General features: G+C 42.7%; 1 protein-coding gene and 3 long non-coding RNA genes across 6 annotated transcripts in view; 2 read left to right on the top strand and 2 right to left on the bottom strand.

Moving 5' to 3' along the window:
• Nucleotides 1–27,265, bottom strand: part of LOC146525140 (SH3 and multiple ankyrin repeat domains protein 2-like) — a 355,364-nt gene that overhangs the window by 216,640 nt on the left and 111,459 nt on the right. For all 3 annotated transcript variants that reach the window (XM_085161570.1, XM_085161578.1, XM_085161585.1), the window contains exons 2-5: nt 26,371–26,598; nt 13,840–14,043; nt 11,285–11,356; nt 7,855–7,963 (exon numbers count right to left, since the gene is read on the bottom strand). In XM_085161570.1, coding sequence (XP_085017696.1) covers nt 7,855–7,963; nt 11,285–11,356; nt 13,840–14,043; nt 26,371–26,574 — 589 coding nt within the window. In that variant the 5' untranslated portion in view covers nt 26,575–26,598. The remainder of the gene's footprint in view (nt 1–7,854; nt 7,964–11,284; nt 11,357–13,839; nt 14,044–26,370; nt 26,599–27,265) is intronic.
• The window catches only part of LOC146525141 (uncharacterized), a 145,645-nt gene that overhangs the window by 23,785 nt on the left and 94,595 nt on the right, over nt 1–27,265 (top strand). The gene's annotated exons all lie outside the window — the stretch shown is intronic.
• LOC146525143 (uncharacterized) lies at nt 15,332–18,070 on the bottom strand. The gene is made up of 2 exons (XR_014874478.1): nt 17,031–18,070; nt 15,332–16,382 (listed from the first exon to the last, which is right to left on the bottom strand). It is a non-coding gene; the product is annotated as an uncharacterized LOC146525143 (long non-coding RNA).
• Nucleotides 16,360–18,194, top strand: LOC146525142 (uncharacterized). Its single transcript, XR_014874484.1, has 2 exons — nt 16,360–17,107; nt 18,063–18,194. It is a non-coding gene; the product is annotated as an uncharacterized LOC146525142 (long non-coding RNA).

The following is a 27,265-nucleotide window of genomic DNA, read 5'->3' as shown; positions in this document are numbered from 1 at the left end:
TAGTAAACTGGTGGATATACAAGTTTGAATGGACCTATACTTACATACTAAAATGAGGTAAATATATGAGTGCTTCAGAAATCTGAATTTCAATGAGAGCGCTCTCATGTATACTTTCTGATGCAACATTTGGGTGTTTGTAAATTTTCATATTGCTTTTTTCACCATTCCATAATTCAAGTGGGGTTTCAGCACACCTTTCAGCGCTTACAGTCGAGGTTCAGGTTGTTACCTCATTTAAACTGACATGAAGCGGGCCGATAAAATCAGGTCAGTTCGCTGTCAAGACTAATTAGAGTAGTAAGGGATAAACTTTGAGGTGATTTAAACATCGCCGAATGTTTCTCAATTAGGTCATCAAAATAAGACACTTTCGCAACAGCTGTGACCCAGTTTGATGATATCAAACAGTCATGCTCAATCATTTCTAGACTGACACAGAAATCATCTATGGAAAGCATGTATGATTTTTCTGTAGTTATGTCAAAATAAATGATTTCATTCCAGCCAGCAGCAGTTCTTTCAGTTACCTTATTATATTGAGAGATTATGTCTCCTGCACACTTTAGTTTAGTTTGTCATTCTTGTAAAAATGTCACATGTGAGAAGCATTGTTGTGGCAGAGCAGAGCCCTGTGTAGTGAAACTGGATAAGAGCGACCAAAAATTCAGTCGCTGTGTTTGTTGTGACAAAGAGTCATGAGTGGGAAAGCTATTTCTCGCCTTGGACCAAAATGAATGGCACCAAGTGGGTAAGTGGCAGCTTCTGAAGGGATGGAAATGAGGCTTGATTTGTCCTACTGTGCTGACAGTGCAGACATGGGGAGCTAGACGAAGACGAGTGATTTTATTTTGTTTCGGCGATCACGTGGAGCTTTTGCTCACTGGCTGTAATCAATAGCTGATACGAGCTGAGTCCTGAACACCAGAGACGCCTCTTCCTCTAAGCAGCAAGACATTCATTTAACAATCGCGCCCGACAGCTCTCAAAGCCCAATATGATAACCTCAATTCTCTGCCTAATAACCTCTTCTGCTCTTCACTCCATCTTTATTTGCCTTGGTAGACCATTTTTATGGCCAGTCTGTCCACTCAATACTGACCATGTTAAGCTCTCCAGCACTGGACATATTCATTAAGTGGACATAAATAAATATAATTGTCATCCTTAACAATCAGGTGCGTCAACAGCACTTAAATCGGTGCTTACCAAATGATTGGAGAGAGGTTTTTTGTGGGGGGTTGAACAACAATAAGGTCGACGGACGTGATCCCTTCTTACAAAAGGGTCTTCTGCTTTCTTTCGTTTTTTTAAAGGAAAAAGAGCAGCTTGATGTTTCTTCCTCACAGACTGTTCTTCTAAAGTCCTCACGGTCTGATTAGCATCCTCTCAGGGGCAAGTACAGCTGAACCATGAGTGATTCTCTGTGCCATAGTAATACATGCCCTCCAGAAGCTTAGATCTCGGTGTAAACGTCTCCTCTTCCTCCTTGTTGTTTTTTTTTAGCAAAAGCTTTGAGAGTTTTCTGTCAATCCCATTGTGGTGTGAATAAGGCACGGCGGGACCACACATCATCATTTAGAGACATTTATTGTCATCAGCTGCAGCTCTTAAGCTGCCAGCCGCACATCACATCACACCACAACTTACAACACACAACCCCCGCTCCCCCGTTTTTACCACGGCGGGCGTGATTGCAGATGCCGTGCAGGTGCGTCCGCACGACATCACCAACAACGCCTCACCACGCACCCCCATCGCCTGATTGAGGCCAGGGAGCCATCCAGCCGGACCTACTGCCCCAACCAGTTTCCAACCCGGTGACAGGACTGTGTCTCTTCCGGAAGATGCTGGTCTGGAGGCCGGCCACCTGGCGAGCTGGCACAATCCCGCAGGCACGGTCGTGAGCCCCTGCTCACGGGCAGCTGGGCATATGTGCACTGGCCTCTGGTGGATGTGAGGCCGGTCTGGCGAGCACGCCGATCTCAAGCTTGGTGTACGCCAGCTCCAATCGAGCAGGCTCCCCTGGCTCTGGGACCTCCGTCTCCTCTGTCACCGCCGCCGCTCCCGGCTCGATCAGCCACTCCTCTTCCTCCAGCCGGCGCAGAGCCCTGCTCCCCTGTGTTTTACCACGACGGGTGTGATTGCAGATGTCGTGCAGGTGCGTCCGCACGACATCACCGACAACACCTCACCACGCACCCCCATCGCCTGATTCCGGCCGGAACTACTCCCCGAACCAGTTTCCAACCCGGTGACAGGACTGTGTCTCTTCTGGCGAGCTGGCACCGCAGGCACGGTCGTGAGCCCCTGCTCACGGGCAGCTGGGCATATGTGCACTGGCCTCTGGTGGATGTGAGGCCGGTCTGGCGAGCACGCCGATCTCAAGCTTGGTGTACGCCAGCTCCAATCGAGCAGGCTCCCCTGGCTCTGGGACCTCCGTCTCCTCTGTCACCGCCGCCGCTCCCGGCTCGATCAGCCACTCCTCTTCCTCCGGCCCCTGTGTTTTACCACGGCGGGCGTGATTGCAGATGAGGTGCAGGTGCGTCCGCACGCCATTGCCGACCATGCCTCACCACACCCATTAACTGTTGAATCTGTACTGAGCTGGAGAGTGGGTGATATTTGAGTGAAAGGCTGATATAAAAAGTCTGTAGCTTTTAAAAATAGATAAAGTTGTTACCGCCTTTAAAATACAAGTATGAATTATTAACCACAGTCAAGGAATAAATTTATGCTTGAACTAAGAGAACCCACCCTTACATTTCCCAGAATGGTTTTTCACACAGCTTCTGGTGTGATGCTATGAATGAAGGGTTTATGAGTTACATGTTGCTTGTTTAAGCATTAAAGCTTTTGGATATTATCTAAGATGTTGGTATTATCATTATAGGAGCAGCTCTATTATTCTTCCATAATCATAAAGGTTTTGGGTTTTTTGTTTCCCTGCAAACTTAGAACACTGAATGTGTGGGATTTTGTGTTTTACACCACCGCTCATCAGAATGAAAAATGTCTCTGTAATGCTCTAAAAGTTAAAACTAGAATTTTAAAATGGAACCTGAATCTGATTGGTAGCCAGTGCAGCGACTTTAACACAGGGGTCATATGAGCACCCTTTCATGTTTAGACATGTAAACAGGCTGTTACAGTAGTCAAGTCTTGTAGAGATAAAAGCATGTATTATCATCTCGAGTTCACTTGTTGACACAATGAATCTAAGTTTAGAAATGTTCCTCAGGTGAAAAAAGCAAGTTCTTACTGTCTGATTTAAATGTCCCTCCAAAGAAAAAGCTTCATCAAAAGGGTCCAGCTATCGCCTCAGGATGTTTTAAAGCACTCCATTATCTATCAAGATGATTCCACACTGAGTGAATGCTCAGTGTGGAATCACTGAAATGAAAGCTATGCCATGACAAAGCCTGCACTGCATTTTATACAGTAGATGTAAATGTTTTCCTGAACTCTTCAATAGTCATCAGTGATGATTTGATGGAAACATTTTAAATTTGGATTTTCAGTCCAGTCCTTTGACCTTTTCGCCCTGTTTCCTTTTTTAGGTGTGGCGTCTTGACAGCCACTCGAAATCCACTGAACGGCCAGATGATCTATAAGATCCCGTTTCAGGTATTTAAATTATTTTTCATGATATAATTTTTAGGTAATGTCCATCTGCTGTGGACTTTTTTCAAGAACATACGGCACACCGTGCTGAGATACGGCAAATGTTTGGCTAGCAGCACTTGGGAATCATCTTGTTGGTGCAAAAATGCAAATATATGCCTGTGTTATTACTGTTAATAGATCGTTTTAATCACTGCCTTGCTTGGTGTTAAAAGTGATTTTTCTGAGAACCCTTGAGTGGTGTCTGTGGCATAATTACTTTAAGGCAATAACTTGATAGTAATGGAAAGATCACGGAGCAAGCCTTTGGTAAATGAACATGACCACTCACAGAGGAATAAGGAAATGTACGCATACCTCTAATGCAACTTTATTTCAGTTTTAGGTCCGTTACCATCTGCAGTTGAGGTATTTAAAGGCCATATTTTAAGAATATATCATCAATAAAAATAAATAGATAAGCACAACCTTTCAGAATCATAGGAAACCCCAGATGTACATGATGTATTTGACATGTCCTTCATTTCCTATTTTCCCTGAACACATCTCATCCTCTTCCAGGCAAAATGTTTCTGGACAACCATAGGCAGCGTCCACGTGCTTCCTGTTATATAACAAACGAATATTGTGCGTATTTCGTTTTGGTCTTTCGAAGCTCCTGTTTAAAAACTATGCCTGTGTTGCTCCTGATAGATTTCTCATCTGTTTAACAGAGAACGCCGATGATGTTAAGTGGAAGAAGAAGTTCCACAGCAAATTAAGTTGAGTGAACAACAGAGTGGTGTAGTGCATGCTTGGAGATTTTATGTTGTTGTACTTGCGGGGTGTTAGTCTCCTCAGTCTGCTTCCAAGCGGTCCTGTGAGGACTCCTAACTATCATTCTGGCCTAGTGTAGCACGAAACACCTGCTCACTTTGATTTTATGGAACATTTGTGTGTTGAGTACACACTGACATTAGGACATAACTCATTAGCTGGGTAGTAGCTGCCCACCCTCCATGTGTGGCTGCAAAGACACAGAGCCATGCCTCTGGCTGGGATAACTCTATTTGCCCAGGATGGAGCAGGCAGACATTTTCCTTAAGGGAATTTCTATACACCACTCACATGTTCACACCTGGAACAAACAAAATCCTTCACTGCTGCCCACAGGGCAGTGTCCTCCACTTCAGCAGGTTCAATTATAGGTTCAATTATATAATAATTGAACCTGCGGTTTAATTATATAATACTTTCACAAGGCACTCTAGGTTGTCTTGAAGGGTCAGTTCAAAGCTTTTCAGCAGAATTGAATGGCTTCTTCTTTATCCATCCATCCATCTTCATCCGCTTTATCCGAGGCCGGGTCGCGGGGGCAGCAGCCTAAGCAGAGAGGCCCAGACCTCCCTCTCCCCAGCCACCTCCTCCAGCTTATCCGGGGGAACACCAAGGCGTTCCCAGGCCAGCCGAGAGATATAATCTCTCCAGCGTGTCCTGGGTCTGCCCCGGGGCCTCCTCCCGGTGGGAGATGCCTCTACCTCTCTGTGAATCGCTACCATATCGTGGTGGAGGGGTTTGTGTGTCCCAGGGATCCCAGGGGCTATGTTGTCTGGGGGCTTTTGCCCCCTGGTAGGGTCTCCCATGGCAAATTGGTCCTGGGTGAGGGACCAGACAAAGAGCGATTCAGAAGACCCTTATGAAGAGAACATCGAGGGAACAGTTTACCCTGCGCGGGATAGGGTTACCGGGGCCCCGCCCTGGAGCCAGGCCAGGGGAGGGTGCCCGAGGGTGAGCGTCTGGTGGCCGGGCCTTAGTCCATGGGGCCCGGCCGGGCACAGCCCGAAGAGGAGACATGGGCCCATCCTCCCGCAGGAGGCGCCATAGGGGTCGGGTGCATTGTGTGTGTGTGTGTGTGGCTTCTTCTTTATGCCATAAAAATTACATACATATATATTTTTTAAATGCAGTGTCCCCAACATACATATGAGTTCTTAAAAACAAAGCCTTCATTCCCCTCCATCCTCACAGATTTTTACATGTACCATTTCTAATTTAGAGTGCAACTTAGTGCCTTGACAGCCATTCAAAAATTGAACTCACGAATACCTTCAGAACCGATTGCATCGAACTGTTGCTTCTGGAAAGGATGCCCTTTGTCTCTTGTTGCTCATTAATCTGCTTTCCCTACTAGTAATCCTATAACTACACTTAATTCTGTGCATGGAGCAGCCTCTGGTCATGATGGGACTGGAAGTAGACCCCTTGGCTTTGGTGTTAGCTTTTTCTTTTTCCAATGAAGAGCTCTCGACCTTGGTGGACCACATATGATATCTTACACAAATCAGTACGGCGTCTCCTCCCATTTAGCTACATTTTAATACATTTCTTCAACAACATTTTACAACAACAGTTATCTCAAGACCATTTCATTGTAAGAAGCTACAACATTACAGAGAATGATTCACAAATAATACTCTATGAGCAAGCAAGAACCAGTTCAACAGAACAACCCGGCTCAGGAAGGGTTGGTTAATGACATACAATATTGCAATTAATTAGAGTAAAAGGGTGAGTGGAGAAAAAAAGGCTCCGGGTGTAATGGTTAGCACTTAAACAGCCCGAACCTCCAGCAGTTTAACAAAGAGGCAGTTCAGGATCACCTGATTCAACTCTTGACATTTAGCAAAGAGAAAAGTTAAAGTTATACGAGGTCTCCGTGTCTTGAAACCAAACTGGGAGCTGGTTCGATGGGACTTCTCTCATTCTGCTTATGTAAACTCTTGTAACCACACTTCTCCATTTGGATAATATGTTCCTGTGAGGGCTTCAGATATGATGGAATCTGATCACTCTGATCTTAATTCTAAATTAAATTCTCCTCGTGTATGCTTCAGGGAGCTTTTAGGACAACCTGATTATAAGGAAGTACACGTTGACCAGCCCAAAGTAAGAAATGCATGGACGAGGTTTCAGTATCTTTTAGATAAGATGCTTCTAATTTGGTATAAAATTAGCACACAAAATGGGGAACTTGAAGATCATTAAACTGAAGATTACAAGGGCTTTTTTATTTTTAACTTTTTAAATATAATCAAAGTCGAAAATAAAGGCAAAAAAAGGTGTGGGCATACTTGGGGACTGACTCTTTTAACTGACTCATGCCCGTCCACAGTCTGCAGAAGGTTGCAAAAGGGCCAACAAGAGGTCGTTGTGGAAGCATACTTGCTCACTTTGGGAGATTTACACAGATGATGTAAGAGCGAGGGAGAGCAGACGCTAACATCTAAAAATCCACATCTCATTTAGGTGCTACCATGAGATCCACTGATGATCCTTCCACAGGTTCATGAATGGTAAACCTTTGACTACCTTTGCTTCTAATAGGCTGTCTTTTCTTCATCTTGGCCAAACTTCAAATAAATGGTCGATTTTTAAGCAAGGGTTGATAATAAACTAAAAACTTCAATACAATAAAACAAAAATAAAATCCAGCCAATCCAAAAAAATCCAGCTCTATGTTTTTCTAACTGGATTCTCCAGGTCCATCCATCCATCCATCCATCCATCCATCTTCTGTTTATCCGGGGCCGGGTCGCGGGGGCAGCAGCCTAAGCAGCCCAGACCTCCCTCTCCCCAGCCACCTCCTCCAGCTTGTCTGGGACCAGCCGAGAGATATAATCTCTCCAGCGTGTCCTGGGTCTGCCCCGGGGCCTCCTCCCGGAGGAACATGCCCAGAACATCTCACCCAGGAGGCATCCTTGTCAGATCCCCAAACCACCTCAGCTGGCTCCTTTCGATGTGGAGGAGCAGCGGCTCTACTCTGAGCCCCTCCCGGATGGCCGAACTTCTCACCTTATCTCTAAGGGAGAGGCCAGCCACCCTTTGGAGGAAGCTAATTTCCGCTGCTTGTATCCGCGATCTCGTTGGCGGGTGCATTGTGAGACGGGCGGCAGCTAGGAGTGGAGGTCCTGGCAGGCCGATCCCCGGATACCAAGACTGGCAATTGGGAGTCTCCAAGTGTTTTTACATTTTCTTTTTTGCAAATGAAGAAAAAAACATATTCTGAGAACACCTGGTGAGTTTTCTTCCTCTATTATGTGCTTCTCTGCTGTTGCTGACCCTCCTCAGAGTAACAGTGTGTATACATGCACATTATCAAACCAGGACTTGCACTTGTATAAACTGTAAATTGTGCTTTCAGTGTACTTGAAGTGTTTGTTGTTTGTGCTTATGAGCAGCATGTTGCCTTACCGCCAGTGTCACTATCGTGATAGTTGGGATCAAAGCCTCTTTCCAACATCTTGGCCACTTTGTCCACTTGATTATGCTGAACAAGGTCCATGAACTTCCTCAGATTGGCCTACACAACCAGAAAACACAAAGCGCTATTAGAGTGAGGAAAAAGAACAAATGGTAGTGGGTGTGTGAGAGCGAGAAAGACAGGATAGAGGTTCAGAGCTGCAAAAAGACTGAAATAGAAGTTGAGATAAAGAATAACGAAGGGTGAAAAGTGGAAACGCTTAGGAATACATTGTTAAACTGAGAGAGGCTTGCAGATGGAGGTGGAAGGAATATAAGGTAGAATACAAGGAAGCTGAAAGCAGGCTACACAGAAAGGGACATGACAGGACTGAGAGTGTGGCGAGTGGAAAGAGTGGAATGGTTGCTCCTTCCTGTTCTGTCTGCTTTCTTTCCAGGCCACATGATAAAAATAGATAAGAGAGCAGCTCCCCAAAGGAGAGGAGTAAAATGAGGAACGAAGAATGAGATGGCAAAAGAAGAGAAGGACAATAGGTAGTAAAATAAGAATGGACTGGAAAGAAAAGCAGGAGAATTAATGAGGAGGAGATTTTTCCTTTAAACTGACCAATAAAGAACAAAACAGTTTAAAAAACATTTAAAGCTTTATTCATAGAAGTAAAGGAATAAAATAAATAAAAAGCAAAAACAATAATCAAGCATAGATTTACCTCAGACTGCGCATGTAGTTGAGCTAAGCTGCCATTCAGCTGGATCAGCCAGTCCACATTAGCTAATGTGACAGCTGATACCGTTCTAACAGGCTGATGTGACCGAATGAAACGAAGCTGGTTTTCATCACAGAGCTGCTGTTTAAATCTGAACCATGATGAGTCAGTTAAATACCCAGAAATGTCAAGAGTTCATGTGTTTTTCTGGAATGTTTTATTTAATGTAGCTGATATGTCCTGTGTGTGTGTGTGTGTGTGTGTGTGTATCTGCAGGCCTGATGAATAGGGATGGGTACCGGTATCCGGTGCCATGATGGCACCGGTTCTGACATAAACGGTAGTAACCAGACCAAAAAGCAGCGCACATTTCGGTGCTTTTTTTCCTGAGCTGTGATACACTTTAGATTCTAGCCAATCATTTTACGTTTCCGAGGATAGTAGGCGGGCCAAGGTACGTACGTTCTTTTAGAGCAGAGCTACAGATTAAAAATGCCGAAGGCGAAGCGGTCAAAAGTCTGGCTGTACTTCACAGCAAAAGATGCAAACTCAGCAGCTGCAACAAGTGCTTTAAGCTGATACTGTGATACTGTCAAAGGAGGTAACACCTCAAATCCGATGAAACACCTGGTGACGCATAGCGTTTTTTTTTAAAGCCGAGAAATGCGCCGTATTGGATAGCTTGCTGCGAGACCTCACACCGAGCACATCTACTGCAGGTGTGGTGCCTGTTATCGACCCGGAGTTAGCAACATCCCCCAAAAACCCGAAGAGGAGAGTCCTGGCCCCTAGCCCTGCCAGTGTAGCAGAAATGATGAGGATGATGATGCAGCAGCAGCCGTTCTTCTCTGCGTGAGTAGCTTAATGTTGTTCGTGTGTAATTTACGTTGAGTAGGCTAACCACGTTATTACATTAATGCATGTAAGGTGAACTAGCAAACACCATCATAGCTACATGCAGCTGTCTTCTTGTTTGATGGCAGATACTCCCTTCACCCTGGACAAAAAGGCTAAAATGACCAAAGAAAAAGTGGAAAACGGTTAAACATGAGAGGTTTTTGGACAAAGTTTGTGTTTTTTCCATTGTTTAAGCTGCTTCCAGCCAAGAGTGATACCATATATGCCCTATAGCTGCAGAAAAGGCTAACATTGTTATCTTTTTACAAAAAAACAGCTGAACATGAGAGGTTTTTGGACCAATTTTGTGTTCTCCATTCTTTAAGCACCGGTTTGAGCACCGTTTAAGCACCGGCACCGTTTCAAAAGTACCGGTTTGGCACCGGTATCAGATAAAACCTAAACGATACTCATCCCTACTGATGAATCAGTCTGCAGGACGGTACCCTATCCTTCTCTCTCTCTTTCTCCTTTTACTGAAATAGTTTGGGAAACTGAAGTTTGTTTGGCTCTCTCAAAGTGAGCTCGAGCCAACCGCGGGGCAGCAGACTGCATGGCAAACAGGATTAGCTCCGAAAAGTTGGGTCAAGCCAAGAAACAAAAATTAGAAACATTAGAAACAGATGCATTTGCTAAACTGACCCTTGTGTACACTTGGTTCGAGCACATTAACCACCGAGCCCCATATTTATTGAACATGTGCTTTTTCTGAACTTTTTGGATTCTAGTCGCCTACCACCTCTCGTCCATCCTCTCCTCCCTATAGTCGAGATGGAGTTAGAGCAGCTGTCAGACAGTTTCCCATAATGCCGGTAACAGAGCGCTGCCAGAGACACTTATACTTTGGCTGCACTACAAGATTACAGTAGCAGTGGGAAAGCAGCCCAGAGCTAGCCTTTCACAGCGATGGAGACGCTAGAAATCTTCAATTTACTGTATACATTTATTTCAGTTCATGTAGGAGGAACAGAGATGGAGTGAGGGAGCAGTCTGCTGTTGGGCTGCCAGAGAAAAGAACAGCCTTCATCAGCAGCATACAAACTCCCAGAGTTTCCTCAACTATCACACAGGAACAGCAAAGCCAAATAAGCATAACTGACAGGTAAGTCGCACTGTTCGCTTGCTTGGACTTTCTATCCCTCACTCTTTTCTCGTCACAACTCGAGCTGCCAAGAAGCGCAGCGAACAGATGCAAGTGTTAATCCAATTGAGAGAGTGATTATTGAGGCCACTACAGAGAAACGCAATCTGTGAGCGTCCTTTCTTTTCTCATTTTTATGATTTTATTTTGGCAACACCTTTGGTGTGAAACAGCCATTACTGTTGTGTTTTCACACACTGCACTTCCCAGGGGCCAGCCAACAGTCAGAGCGAGGTGGGTGGAAGTGTGACATTTATTGCCGCACATTTCATTTATTATTTATTCTTGGATTTCATGATCATTTGTCTCAGCTACATGTAGCCGGTTTCTAAGAGCATTTATCTGCTGTTCCAAACGCCCAGTGTCAGGTAGGTGCAAAGAGGCGCATCCTCGTTAAATATCATCTTTAATGTGTTTTTACCTCACTGGGTTTTTAAATCCATTCAGTTCAGCTGAATTGTGGGTAAAAGCTTATCGATAGTTTAATGATCCTCTGTCTCTATGTGCATGTCAAAATCAAGGTGAAGTAGACGTGTCAGGTCATGTGGCATTATTTGGAAAACCGGTCTCTGCTTTTAGTCAAAGTTGGCTCATCATAAATGACTTGCAATCCCTGTCTGAGAGTCAGCGTGCTTCCTAAACATGTGACTAAATACTAACTCAACAAAAATCCTACCTTTGTATGAAGTTTGGCGATCTGTTTCTCATCGACATTGGGCTGTCTGTAGACTCTGCTCTTGTATCGGAACTGTTGAGTAAAAAAAAGTAACAATTAAGTGCATTTGTAAGCAAAACGGTTACATTACTGTGTTTAAAAATTGTAGGCATCAACAGAAATTCAAGAAAAATCATTATGATGATCATTTCTCCTGACAGTCAGTAACTTCTTACTGTAAAGCAACAGTTATATTATACCTCATTACTAGGGGTGCAACGATACTCGTATCGATATTGAACCGTTCGATACAGTGCTTTCGGTTCGGTACGCATATGTATGAACAATACAAAATTTTTCATTTATTTTATCAACTTTCCTTCTGACGATGCTGTCTGTGTTGAGCGCTCAGTGGATCTGCGCTCGACAGTGCAGCCTAGGCGGAGTAGTCGAACGCAGATTCACTGAGCGCAGGGCAAGCTAGCAGACAGAAGCTAAGCTCTCGTTGCAACATGGCAAATTGAACCTCCCCCACCCTCATTCAGATCTGGCGTTTGGAACTATTTTGGTTTTCATGTGACGTATGACCCTGAAGGTAAGCGCGTCATGGACTAAAGTAAAACAGTATGTTGGATGTGCCACGCAATGCTCAATTACATTGGTGGGAACTAGTGTGTTAGCGCAGTTAGCTCGTTAACGTGTTGGCCGTCCAGCCCCACGCACGGGGCGATCTGCGGTAGCTCGTTAACGGAGATTTGCCGTGTTGTGGCGTTAACGTCATTTCAGATTAACGCTGACAGCACTAGTGGGAACACAACGAATATGACTGCACATTTACGCCGACATCATCCTCGTGCAAAGACAAGTGGAAGCAGACAAAAACAACAAGCACGCATGCTACAAACTTTACCCGAGTCATTTAGACAGCCGTTAGCACATGATTCTCCTTATGGGGACCTGATATGTTTAATATGCTGCTGAGAATATAGCCCAGAAGAAGCGTATAGTATAGCTTTTATTTTGGAAAGAGCCATTTCTCTGTAATAAACTCTCTTTTCCAAAGATGAGGGATTTCTCGATCAGATAGATTTATTTTTTATTACTTTGTTGTTTCAGCAACATTAAATTTAAAAACTGTACTTTTGAGTTAAAATATATATTTATAATTTTAATAAATGACAAATTAAAAAAGCATGAACATTTTTTTTGTATCGAAAAAATATCGAACCGTGACACCAAAGTATCGAACCGAACCGTGAATTTTGTGTATCGTTGTACCCCTACTCATTACACGTCTGTGCTGTACTGATCTGAGATCAGATACCACAGAGTGAGTGCAACTATGCCTTGAATAAAAGTCCCGAATCAAACGGGTGGCTCCAGTAAGCCCTCTATTAAATTAGTACACATTTGGGATCCAGTGACCTCGAATACGTCTCAGTCACAGCCAGTTTACTTTGCACCTCTGGGTGCATCTTGAAAGCAACTTTTCCTCTGGAAAGGAAATCACAGGGGATAATGCCTAAGATGTGTCCTTTTGATCAAGAGCACACTTCATTACTTTTACGGGCTGTCTGCTGTCAGCTGTAAACATTTTACTGCAGGATTCGTTAAGGATCCATACTAACAGGATTTTTTAAATTACTTTCAAACTTATATCTAAATCAAAGTATTGCACAGAACCTTTGAGCCACATAAGCAAAAGAATGATTTCTTCAGTCCTTCCTCACTTTTGAACGATACTAAATTTCAGTATTGATTTGAATTTTTTCTCAAAAAATACATTTGCGGTTTGAGGTTTACACACAGTCGTCATTGTAATTTGGGGATTTTAATTATTTGTTTGAGCTGCCCTTTTTTCCAGGCTACAGCATATATCATTAAGAAGAAGAATTGGGTGCACAATGTTGACTTTATTTAGGATTTTCTATGACCAACACAGGATAAAAATCTATATATTGATTAAATGTCTCTTAGTAAGTTGCACGTTGACCAGGCACTTTTGTTGGACCATGTATTCCAGTAGTTTCCAGTTCCTGAACATCCTAACCACTTCCCTCTCATCTGAGGCTAACAGTTTGGCAAAGTGATGACACCAAATAACTTGTGCTTCAATAAAATTGTTTGAACTGATGATCTTGGAATCTGCAGCTGTGTAAAAATGGCTCCAATAGACTTTAATGTAAATGTAGAATTCTCCTTGGACTATCCTGTTATTCTGACAAATCCTTTTTATGCTGACAAAGAGAAACTACAAGCTACAGCAAATCATGCTCACTAATGACATTTGAGCCTGTACATATATGTTTGACCATGTGTGGATTAGAGAAAATCCAAGATACATTTATGCATCTAATTCAGATTTTTTTAAGTGATCAAAATGTGAAAGAAAGAAAAACAGTATAAAGAAATTCACCCTGATATTCATGATGACGAGTGAATGTAAACCTCTGACCACACCTGTATTATTTACATCAGAATTTAAACAATTTCCTGTTTGAATTTTTCGATTATGTAACATAAAATATCAAAAAAAAAAAAGTGATGTGATTCACGTGAATTTGTCAACAGTTTACCTCCAGAGCTGGGACGCCCTTGCTGATTGGCTGGGGGTATTCTCGGAGGATGCGTTCTTCATCCAGGAACTTGCCTTCTCTCCCATTGCTAGCTGGCTGGAAAAGCCCATAGTTGAGCACATCTTTCAGGCTCTGATTAAGCGTACAAAGGATCCGCTGCTTGGCAACCCAGACCGTTGCATCCGGGTTGAAGCGCATGCATTTCTGGTTGGGTTTGGAGCGCAGCAGAGGGGGAGGGGGGATATGTGACGGGAAAAAAATAGACAAACTGATTAGAAAGTGATGCCTGAAGTGTTGGCTGGCAGACACAAGCAAGAAAAAGTAAATAATCACCTCTGAAAACAACAAACATGTGACACACATTTCACTTGTACTGGACTTCCAACTTTTGACTGGCAGATGCAAAAACTTGGGCCATAAGACTCAAGAGAAGATTAGCCCAGAGCTAAAGAACAATGGTGCCCGATTAAAACAATTTTAACATATCCAAACTGGTGTTTTAATAACACAAACCCTGTCCCAGTTACTAAAACAAGACACAGACATCACTGCCAAACCTTTTTTAATTTATTGTTTTATTGTTAGGATGCTAAGCGGGGCCGCTGTCCTCACTGCGGATGTAATTGACAGAACCCTTCTGCCCCTGCTCTTTCTCAGCTTCAGCTTCTGTGAAAAAGCCCAAACAAATAATGCAGGATTGCTGGTCTGAATCAGAGAGGATTACGGGCACTGTGCCGTGGCATTCAGGAAGTGTCTGTGAGACTGTACAGCTGGGTGTGCTGCTCAGCCAGTGATAGCAGGCCTGTGTCTTTAATAAAGTCTGAAGTGATGAACAGTTTGTGAACTCTGTGTAGCTTTAATCCTCTTGCCTGGCGTTGAGACAAAGACAGGAGGTGAAGGGTTGGACGTATAGAGAAACAGATGTCTGGCATCTGGCGGGGGCTGTGTGGGCTGATAGGGCCTCCTGTCCTCTTCTTACAATAGCAGACTTCCATCCACTCCCATTGTTAGTGCTTCCTGAACCGACTGTGCTCAACTTCAACATTACATATGAAACTGTGCATGTGTGTGCATGTGTTTAGGGTTTCCTCTTGTACTTTGGACGTCAGCACAGAGATATACAGAATAAAAACTGACAAAACTGTGTTTCCCAGTGGTCACGCTGGAACTGTAGAGATATTCTCCTGGAGAAACAGCATCTGGCCACCTAAGACTGGAAATAAACCACTCATTCTTACCCATTGCTGTGACTGACTTTATCCCTAACACTGTAGAAATAAAACAGCAACACTTTCACTTAGGTTTTTTAAATTTTTGTAATTATTAAGGACAAAGACATCACAAAAGTATGCCAAGAGGACAAAAAGGCTCACGTCCACTGAGATCTCTCAGCACCTGTATGAACTGAATGCTGTATATGCTGACCACTGCAATGTTTAATTAAACATTGAATACTCTATACCAGCGGTCCCCAACCTTTTTTGCGCCACGGGCCGGTTTATGCCCGACAATATTTTCATGGACCGGCCTTTAAGGTGTTGCGGATAAATACAACAAAATAAAACTAGTACCGGTACCGAAAAAAAGAAGATTTATTCATAACACACGTGAAAAGACACAGGAAAACCGAGTAAACGATAAAAATGATAACAAAATAACGCTGAAAACTATACATTTCACACCTGAGCCTCAACTCTCGCGGCCCGGTACCAAACAACTCACGGACCGGTACCGGTCCGAGGCCCGGGGGTTGGGGACCGCTGCTCTATACTGTTCCAGGTGAGATCCATGGCTCTGCACTTGGAGCTAATTCTTATCACAGCCACTTCACATCAGCTGCAAATTACTGCAGGAAACGTTGGCGATCATCACTCAGTAAAGCCCAGAAATTTTGTGCATAAATGTTTTTGATCTCTCCACAGAAAGAAAGTTAAAGTCGTAAAGAAAAGACCCTAAAAAGCAGGGCAACCCTGAACTTGAACTTTTGCTTCACAAAACGGACGTTTGTACCACCAACCCTCATCAGTCAATAACTGATGGTAAAGATGCAAAACATATTATTTTAAAGATGTGACAAGACGAGCTCCAGAAGAAATGATGTGCTGGTGTTGAGGATGCGTTCAGTGACATTCTCAGGTTTGATCCTTGGTCCTTTGTGATGCTTCATTTCACCTGTCATCAAAACCAATCTAAGTAAATTCTCCCGTCAGTGAACACTGGCTTACTCTCATGACTGGATGCCCTGCAGGAGGTTGTAGAGAGTCGTAGCTTTTTAAAAACTAGCTTAAACAGAAATAAGGTCCCTTACTATTTTGTGTTATCTTTGCTACTTGAAATTGGTGAAAACCTAATCTTGTCACAATCAGCAGGGCTGACTGTGTGTAGAGTGAAGGCTGGACCCAAATGCAGACGAAAACAAAATGTGAAACATGACTTGAATAACAGAAAATGAGCCGTTTATTGAGGTTGGCTAAATAACTGTAAACAAAAGGCAAAGCTAACAATAAACTAAACTGGCTGAGCTAAATTAACTAAAAACCTACCTCTGGATATCTGGGGCCTGGTTCTCCTCCATACCTGCTTCATGCCCTGGGGGACGGGGCTATGGCTCCCCACACTCCCTAGCAGATCGTTACATGGAGAAACCTTTGGAATACAAGCGTGCTGATCCACACAGGTGTGCACAGACGCGGACTACACCTTTCTTGGCTGCTGCCTCAAAGCACATTGTGCGCTGTCTATCTTGCGTGCTGCACAATATCGTTTAATATTTAGTATCTACTGTTATCTACTGCTAGCTAGTTTATTGTGATGGTGCTGTTTTTATTATGTTGCTCTTTTTTTGTTTGCTTTCTCTTCTGTTTTTTTTCTCCATACAGGTGATCCAGGTGTTTTGTTTGTTTTTCTTTCTTTCTTCCCCCCTTTCTCACCGTCTCTTCTCCCCTCTGTTTTTCTTTCTCTCCCTCTCTTTCTTTCATTCTTTCTCCCTGTCCTCTCCCCCAGTCATATCTGTCCCGTTTGTAGCAACCGAAAATAAAATAAATTCATAATTATAATAAAGGTCAATCAAACGGACCAATATGGCCATGATGATCCACTTGGTAAAATAAATCCGCTTGGCATCTTTCTTGGCCTTAGGACAATAATTCTGATGGCTAAAGATCCAAACGGGACACAAAAAAAAAGCCTACAACAGGAACATGGACTTGACATGAGGAAACTTGACACAACTTCTTGGCTTGCAAACAAAGCAGACGATCTGACAATGGTCGTGTCCAAATTCATGGGCTGCATCCTCCTGATTTGTAGACCGATTACGTCACAGCGACGCGCCGAAGGCTGTCCAAATTCGTAGACTCCTCCGAATGCAGCCGACAAATGCGTCCTCCTTTTCCCCGAATTTGAAGGATGTGTTGGGTGTGTCCTTCGTGGCCTACCATATCCCAGAATTCATAGCGCGGCCCAGCCAAACTCCAGTTTCCAACAATGGCGGCCGCTACTAAGTTTTAATATTACTCTTACTAATCTTTCTGGGTCACAAAATAAACTTTTAACATATTTTCAGGCGAGAAAGTAGCTGTGTAAACATCAAATATCTGCTCGGTTTATCAAGATATCGCATATTTGCAAAAGTGCTTCGACGTTTTCGGAGACGTCTGTTACCCACCAGCTCGATAGCTCGCCGGGAGCTCGAGGGTCACTGATGCGGCCGAGAACGGCACAACTCCCGGCACATCATTTTCAGATCACCGCGGACTTTCGCTGCTCGGGTTAAACGTAATATATAAGTCACTTAGACAACCTAAAAATGTTATTGTTGGGCTTTTTTCTGTGTTTTGTTTGTTTGTGAGTAAATCGGTTTGGCTGAGATTAAAGTTATTAGATTAGATTAGATAAAATAAAACTTTATTAATCCCCCGGGTGGGTTCCTCCTTGGTTTTTACACAGCTGACTAAACGTCAAATAGAAAACTGATTAAACAGAAGTGTGAGATGGTCGAGAATTTACGCCAGTGTCCTGTTATATTTTAGATAGCAAGGAGCAGACGGCTGAGTTTATTAAACTCCACCGAGACAGCGGTGACGCTAATCAGAAGGCTGGACCGTCCAATTTCACAGCCGTTTACTTCCGGCCTACCCGACCTTCTGAGGACCCGGCCCACGTAGACCGCGAAGGCCGGGTCCTCAGGAGGATGCAGCCCATGAATTTGGACACGACCAAAGACACACTGAAAACAGAGGACTTAAATACACAGGGGGTGATTAGGGAAAGTGGGAACACATGGAGGAACAGCTGACTGACATGAGCCTAATGACAGGACAGGGGAAGTGAAACTAAATACAATGAACAAAGAACACACGACTCCTTCAAAATAAAACAGGAAACACTGAAACTAGACATGACAACAAGCTTAACAGACCTAACACGTGATGAACGATACAAGAACTCAAACATAGAAACCAAGGAAACAATAAATAATAACTGCCTTTCCTTAACTAAAGCTAAATAGGAATGACACAAACTAATCACAAATCTAAAATGAGACAAATACAAAATGAACTCAGAGCGCTGCCTGTGACAAATCTGTTATCATCTCCACTGGCACCCACCTGACTGTGAAATTAGCATGATCCACAGTGGCCAGAGCTGAAAGTGTAAGACTCAGACCACAAATACAGAATATTAGAAAAGATAATTTCAAACTGTGAGCATTTGCTGCAGCAACCGCTTTACATGGCACCCGACGAGGTAAAATCATCTTATTGGGGACAGTTACTGCTCTTGTCAACACACATTTGATGGTGCTGGTGTCTGAGTTAATGACAGTTAGACGAAGCATATGTCCACAGCAGCTTTCTGGTGTTCACAAACCCGTCATCGCCTGTGGTCCAAGCATGTTTGGAAAGCTCGCTTTGCTTCTCACTGAGTCCAGCCTCTGAATTTGTAGCAGAAATTAACTTTGAAAAGATGTTGTCTCTGTCTGGATGTAAGAACTGAGTACTGGCATTGAATGACAGTGGAGATGGATGGAATAAAGTGAGAAAAGAAAGCTTGTAAGAGAAGAACAGTGTGAAGATTGTGGAAGAACCAAGAACACAGAAAAGCATGTGTGTCACTCCCTACACCTGCCTTTCCCTGTCCAAGATGTTGGTCCTTTTGAAACATTATACATCGCTGCAGCTGACTTTTAGACTTTTTTGGATAATTTGCAGCGTGACGGAGATTATTACACTGTTAAAGTCTGGATCTCTTTTCCTCCTGCTTCTAGTCTTTTCACTCAGAAATGACATGAACGAGCACAGTTTTCAGGAGCCTGCCTCACATGTCTGTGAGCAAGTGTGTGTTTGTGTTAGCTTGAATTATTCACTTGATTTTGATTTCCAAGCGGACTGTGTGACTCAATCATGTGATCAAGTGGTACCACTGAGTACTCACTGATGAATGTGAAATCAGAAGCACTAGTGCATACTCATGAGAGAGCTCAGTGCACATGTGAACATGCACATAGATATTTTATGCTGCAGTTCTTTTCACTTTGATAATTACGTCAACGGGTCATGAGTTTATTTCATCGCTGTACATTTCAATCCACTGGATTGTACAAACTCCAAAAGATGTGTTATATTTCCTACAACAAGACTGAAAGAAATGTGCAGCACGAAAGGGCATTAAAAACGAGACAGAAAGGAACGAAACTCAGGAGAGGAACATCAAGTGGCTGAAGACAGAGCTTCGCCAAGCAGCAGCCCTGCCATCTTTGGTCCCTTTTACTCCTTTGTCCTTTTGTTTCTTTGTCCTTTTGCACATGTGCATCCAATAAAAAGCTATTATTCCTCATGGACATTCACGCATCAAGCAAAGAGCTGCACAGACTCCAGAAGCACCTAGCTGCTCTTTCACATTCACACTGGCAGTCTTTTATGACGAACGTTTACTTACGGATTCTCACTGTGAATGAAAGGAAGGCTGCATCTATGTACAGTTAAGGTCGCCTACATGTGGTACATGTAGGCTGCTTGTACTGTGTGCACATGGTTCTCACAGAGCTTTAAAGAACAAGCAGCACCATACTGACCCACAGTGTAAATGTACCAACGCTGCAGTTTATGAAAAGCTAACAGCTAAAGTTCCCACTGTTCACATAAACAAACAAAACACTGTGGAGTCACTGTTTACCAGATTTTAAAAGTAGAATCTTGGTTCTACTTAGAATTTATTTTTAATGCACACACAGAAAACATTTATTGTTTGTTTGTTTGTTTGTTGTTGTTTTTTTGGGGGGGGGAATTTGCCCTGTACAGTCTTTTATTTATTGTTTTCTATTTTATATCCTTTACTTTTGTGTGAGTCCTGTGTGTCACTTTGCTGCTGGAACATGTGACTTAAATATTGTCATAACTAATTTAATCCAGGATTCTTCAATGAGTTGTTGTAGGTGCTGATGGCTGTGGGCAGGAAGCATCTCCTGTATTACAGCAGGTCTGAAGACACTCTGCTGCTGTAAACCGACTCATGAAGAGGATGCTCGGGGTTGTTTGTAATTTTCTTTTTTTGTGATTTTGATTTTGTGAAGAATCCCTCTTTGCACCATCATCTCCACTGGTTCCACAGTAGGACAGAAGCAGCGTTCTTCATCAGGTTTTTGAGCCGTTTTAAGTCCCTGGCTCTGATGCTGCTACCCCAGCAGCTGATTTAAGAAGACTCTCCACAACACACTTATTGAAGGACCCAAGCTTCCTCAGGAAGTACAGTCTGCTCTGACTCTTCTTGTAGATAGCTTCACTGATCAGTCTCCAGTCTAGTCTGTTGTCCAGGTGGACACTGAGGTATTTATACTCTTCGACCACCTACACTTCTAATCCTGTGATGGAAATAGTGTTTGACTTAACACTTAACGTGGTTTTACGTGGCCGATCAACATGATTTAAAAACTGGTATAAAGTCCACACTTTTTCCGTCAATTGTTCCGTCTGTCCTGCTCACATCTCCAATGGTTGTACACGTTGTCATTAACATGGCTTCACTCCACATCAGCCACGCCGCTTTGCTAGCTAAACACCGGTGTCGGCACATAAGGACGCTGTCATAGCCTGACAACGACGTTGATTAGCTGCATATATACGAATGTGAATCGCATCATTGGCTGGACTATGGGATAAGGTGGCATCGTTGTAATCCCATACAGGAGCAGCCAGTCACTCACTGACTAACACTGCAAAACAGAATTGTTAAAGTATTTCAGGTTAGATTTATTTATTTATTTTTGTGCACAACGCAGATTTTCTGTGCGCAGAGACCAGCAGAGACCTTAGAAGGGAACGTTGGTCAACAGGAGAATAACTTGGTGACTTTTTTCCTTAAACAAACACACAAACTTAGAATTGGGACTAACTGGATGGTCAGTCAGGTCCAGTAGTTGAGTTAAACTGAGTTGATCATTTGCTGTGAAGAGTTTGTGTGATAGTCTTTCACGCACATATCACTGTTTGGACAGTCATAGCGACAACATTAGATGACAAATTTTACACTTTGAGGTTTTGGTCCTACTGGATTACAACTTCCAAGAACTTGGAATCTTATTGGATTATATCCACACAGAGATAGGCACGTCATGGCCGAGGCATGCCCACTCTGTCCAACCTGTCTCGTCTCTCAGATCTACGGAGCCCCGCAGGGGACATGGGAGAAAAAAAATTAAGACGGACTTTTGCGAGATCTCGCAAAACTTTTGCGAGACCTCGCAAAACAAACTCGGGATCTCGCAAAAGTTGAATTCCAACAATGGCGGCAGCTACTTAGTTGTAATATTACTCTTTCTGGGTCACAAAATACACTTTTAAGATATTTTGAGGCGCGAATGTAGTTGTGTAAACGTCAGATACCTGCTCGGTTTACACGACATCACATATTTGCAAAAGTGCTCCGATGTTTTCGGAGATCTGACACCCACTAGCTCGAAGCTAACGGGAGGTCGAGACCTACTACAGCCGGGAGGAACACCGCTTTCCCGGCACATCGTGCCTTGACCTCCCAGTCTGCTTCGAGCTGGCGGCCTCCGAATAATGCGGCTAAAACTTTTGCGAGATCTCGCAAAAGTCCGTCTTAATTTTTTTTTTGTCCCATGTCCCCTGCGGGGCTCTGTACAGATCAGAATAAAATCAACATAATCTCAGAGTAGGTTAATGAGATAAGTCCACCGATTTGATTGAGTGATTATTATGATTTGATGTGGCTTTTGCTTTGTTCCTGCTGAACTGCTTTTAGTAACACGCTCTGTATTCAAGAAGTCTAAATTGTGGATATTCCTTTTTTAACTTTTGTGAACAGTGAAGCATAAAACCTGCATATTCTTATAACATCACTCGAAGGGCTCTTACAGGTTACGCTAACCTTAGTTAACAGTTAACTTGGTTTTCAAGGCCACTAAATGTAACCCAGTTATTTACCAAGCGCACCAATTTAGAGAGCCATTGATAACCGGTGTGAAGGTGCAACAGGGCCACCCTGGCAAACATGCCTTCAAAGGGACCAGGTTCGTCTCCCATAGGGACTCAGTATCAGTTAGAGCTGGGCAAGTCTTCTCCCCGACTCCATCTAAGCTCTCTTTGCCTATTGGGTAATACTTATTAGAGATGAGTGTTTTTAAACAGAGAGCCTTTTCCAGACCTGGAAACATAGCTGGAGACTTGGACAGAGAAACACCGGGGACGATACACAGAATGACACACAGACGCTCCGACGAAGAACAGAGGTAACCACACACTAAAAATACACACAAGGTAACAACCTAACTATACAAGACAACAGGGAAGCAAAACAGAATACATGACCTGGGACACCTTTTAAGTAAAACAGGAAACACAACTGGCTCAAGGACACGGACTTGAAACTACACAGAGGAGTACAGGGACCAAAAAGAACTAGAGAAACCATCACAATTGCAGTGAAGTGCCAGATAACAACAAAGATCAATAATAATACACCCTGGACCGTGACAGTTATTGGCTTGCGAGTTGTGAGAATTTTCTGTGTCATGACAGTAACTCTCTTTTGACCTGGCTAAATCACCATGGTAACATGCTGAACACATAACCTGATTATATTCAGATTTTTACTTTAAAATCTTTAAAAGTGCCTGAGTTTAACAGATTATTTAATTTACAGCAGGGTTTAAGTGAATCAGTCCTGCTTGATTTACCAGAACCATCTGAAATTTGGTCAGGAAAGCCTTAAAGACTTGGTACCACTGTTTTGAGTAAACTCAGTTTTTTTCATATGGTCTCAGTGTTTTGCTATGAAGCACAAAAAAATACTTAAACTTAAACACACATTTCTAATCTGTCCCAAACTTTACATTTGATCAAAGTCCCAACAAATAGGCACTGACAGCCAGAGCAGCACCGAGTGGGAATAGGAAATGTTTTTGCTTTGAGTATTATTCCTCACAGGCTGACCACATCCACTTAGAAAGAGGTCTGATGATGCCTTTGTGTAAAAATGATGGCTTTTCATTTAATCGCAGCTCTAGTGGCATGTCACGAAAAAGGAAGTTGTAATTGAGGGGTAGGATTTTAGAAAATCATAACATTATTATCATTATTATATATTATACACCAACTAATATATATATTAGTGGGTGTGTGAAATAGGGCTGCCACAAACGATTATTTTGATAGTCGACTAATCAGATCATCATCCATTGGACGTAAAACGTACAGCTTATTGCACCAGCAGCATCTGCTCTTATATAACTATCATTAGCTTACAGCTTTAAGTGTTTAAGGTCTGTGCTAACTAAAAATAAAGACAAGATGATAGTTTAGTAAATTTTAATGAAATTTGCAGATTGTTTCAGTGAAGTTTAATAAACTCCTTGCTATCTAAAATATAACAGGACACCGGAGTAAATTCTCGAGCATCTCACACTTCTGATAATCAGCTGTCTGCTTGACGTTTATTCAGCTGTGTAAAAACTATAACTTTAATCTCAGCCAAACCGATTCACTCAGGAACAAATAAAATACAAAAAAAAGCCAAACAATAACATTTTTAAGTTATCTAAGTGACTTATATATCACGTTTAACCTGAGTAGCGAAAGACGGCGGTGGGTTTGAAAACGATTTGCCGGGAGTCCGGTGTTCTCACGGCTCTAGTTAGCCTAGCCCCCGGCTAGCTATCGAGCTAGTGGCTAACAGACGTCTCCGAAAACGTCGGAGCGCTTTTGAAAATATGTGGTGTCTTGATAAACTGAGCAGATATTTGAGGTTTACACAGCTACATTCTCGCCTGAAAATATGTTAAACATCTATTTTGTGACCCAGAAAGAATAATAAGAGTAATATTAAAACTAACTAGCTGCCGCCATTGTTGGAAACTGAGCTGGGCTGCGCTATGAATTCTGGGACACAGCTTCTTCTTCTTCGGGGTTTAACGGCAGCTGGCATCCTTGTACATGCAGTGCTGCCATCTTCTGTTTCAGTCCGTTATTACACTCTTAAATCCTACTACTTATTCCTGCGTGTTTTGTGATCTTACAAAGCTTCAAACGACGCGTCGACTATTAAATCAGTCGTCGACGATTTTGATAGTCGACGTAATCGTGACTAGTCGACTAATCGTGGCATCCCTAGTGTGAAACCATGAAGGCCATGTGGTAGGTTTGTCTGTGTTTGAGGCTGAAACAGCCAAAAACATTATGAGACGTTTTAAATTTAAGATTGACAGACAGTTTTGGCTCACCAAAGGATGAAAATGTATCGAAAATATGTTAAATATGTAACAAGTTATGTTGCATCCCGCTTCCATCCCGCACAGAGATGCAGCTGGTCACACACTCAGTGTACAACACTGTGACATAAACTTAACATGTGTTCTTGTACGATGTCTAGCAGGCACAGGAAGTGTGCCTTGTTTATGAAACAGACAAATTAGAATTTTCTGAAAGACTTCAACAAATATCTCGAATGAGTCGAGCACACGTACACGGCAACAGGCGCGATGCGACGGTCCTATCACTGCTGCTCGCAGCTTTAATGAGGAATATGAAATAAGGGCCTAAAAATAAGATTAATTAGGCATCATTTACTTTCAGCTATTCATCTACCTGCTATTCATTTACATATTAATAGGAAATGGAAGGACAATCTAACATTCATTTACTTTCTCCTTTGGGCTCCCACATCTGGGTTCATCATCTTCTATTATAAACTGCACAGCAATATTAAATTGTATAATGAGTATTTGAGTTCTAGGGGCAAACTGTGTCATTAAATGTTGTAGTGTGACTCTCACCAAACATTTGATGGCAATAAACCAAATAGCCCCGCCCACCTCATGACCCACCTTAACTTTTGATACACACTCTTACACATATGCAGCTATATATAACAACCTGCTACACGTCTCCCATTCAACAGTCACAGACCAACTCATATCATATTACGATCCTTGATGGCCAGAGCTCGTTTAAGTCCCCGGCTTTAAAACTGTAAATGAGTGAAAGATTACTGGTAAGCCTACTTTAAACAGCAGGAAGCCTCCAAGGCTGAGATTACACTCCTTTGCTTCCTCTGAAAACATCCATTTGCTTAAAGGTTAATCTCACACAAATGGAAGAGATAAGGATGTGTTATATTATCATGCTAGAGGAGTCTTATGATGAGTATAAAATAAGATAAAACAACAAACCGATGGAATGTGCTAACAGGTGTATGTGTTTTACAAGTTTTGGCAAAAGTCTTTGCACATTTCCTGCTAATTTCTTTTATCTCTCCGGGTATATACAACAGATGATATATACCAGGGGAGCTAATAGGGATACTACTTTATACATGAAAGGACCCTTAAAGAATATTCACCCTCTCAGAAATGCCAGTGATCTCGTTGTTGGAGTTGGAGTGAGCAGAGTGCAGTGAAGCACATTTGGATCACTGTAAAACCTTTAACATCTGGAAATGCACCTGTTTCTTTCTGCCTGCATTATCAATTTTTATAAAGATTCCTATCTGTTTAATGCCTGGTGACACTGTTTGTAGCCCACAACTGAAATGCCACCGACTGTACCTTTCCTGCAGGTCTCACACATTAATGGCATCATTGCGTTTGAGTTTACTGCAAGCCAGCTTTCAATAAAAGCTTTTAGATCACAAAAGAGGTTAGAAGGTGTTAGAATACACAGCATTCATTTACAGTACATATCAAGTCGCACGTTTATGTTCATCAATCACGTTAATATTTCACACAGTCACAAACATGATCAATTCGAAACATTTATCGGGTTACTGGCATCCCATCTAGAGTTAGGGTCGAGGTCGTTTCCCTTACTGATGAAGTCTCATACATTAATGTTAACATTAATATTGTTCTGTTAAACGCTTTGACCTCTGGCGTCCCAAAAAGATGAAAATTTTAACAAAAAAAGAGGTGGATGTTTGCCTCACCCTACCCTAGATGCGGGTGAGCTGGTGGATGCTACGAGGTTAACATCAGCACTCTCAACAGCTCTGTTCTCATCCTTCACAGATACTCACTGTCTGCTGCAGGTCAGGGATCAAGACACGGATAACCAGCGAGTTCGTGTGAATGTCGTCCATGCGGTTCTGCGATGGCTCTGCTGTGGCCCTTATGGTCTCATAGATGGTTTCTTCACGGGAGCTCTCGGAGGCACAATCATCAGAGTAGTCGGAAAAGCTCTGGGCCATCTCATCCTCACTGGAGGTGGAGCTTTGGGGCATAGTCAGCAGGCCCGGGGAATTCAGCTGGGACAGAGAAGCAAACAGGAAATAATATCAGGCTCTTGCAAAGAGCTGATTAAAGAAACTAGATATTCAAATTGAATAATCTCCTCCTGTTCCCATCAGACACCTTCTGTCATTTCAGACAGCCGTCAAAGACCACGCATGCTACTTTGTCTCATCCATCCTGTGCTAACAGCTTGTACAGTGGGCTTCAGTAAACTCCCAGAGGTACTAATATCACCTAATATATGCAAAAACATGGTCTGGCTCATTAGTGCTTTCTGTATATCACTAAATGAACTTCACGAGGGTGAAAACTGCACCTGAGAGTTAATCTATTCCCTATGGCCAAATGATCCACTGTCAACATGATTTATGGTCTTATCAGTCAGTGCCTCCAGCTGTGCGCTTGTAAGTGACCCGGGCAGAATGAAGATACTGAAATAACCCGAATGTCTGATTAAATATATTTTCAACTGTTTTCTCAGAAGTCAGTGTGTGAGGATTTGGAGGTTAAATGTTTTATATTAATTAAATACTAACAATTAATATCCCCATATGTCATTGACCTTACACTGACAACAAAGATTTCTCTCTTCTTATAACAAGTAGCATAACATGCTAGTTTTGTAAGTAGGTTAATCAGCTATTTTTTTTAAGTAACTGATTAAAACAGTACCCAACACTC

The sequence above is a fragment of the Neolamprologus multifasciatus genome, chromosome 1 (genome assembly GCF_963576455.1).
Source record: "Neolamprologus multifasciatus chromosome 1, fNeoMul1.2, whole genome shotgun sequence".
NCBI lineage: Eukaryota > Metazoa > Chordata > Actinopteri > Cichliformes > Cichlidae > Neolamprologus > Neolamprologus multifasciatus.
This window is presented reverse-complemented; position numbering and strand designations above follow the sequence as displayed.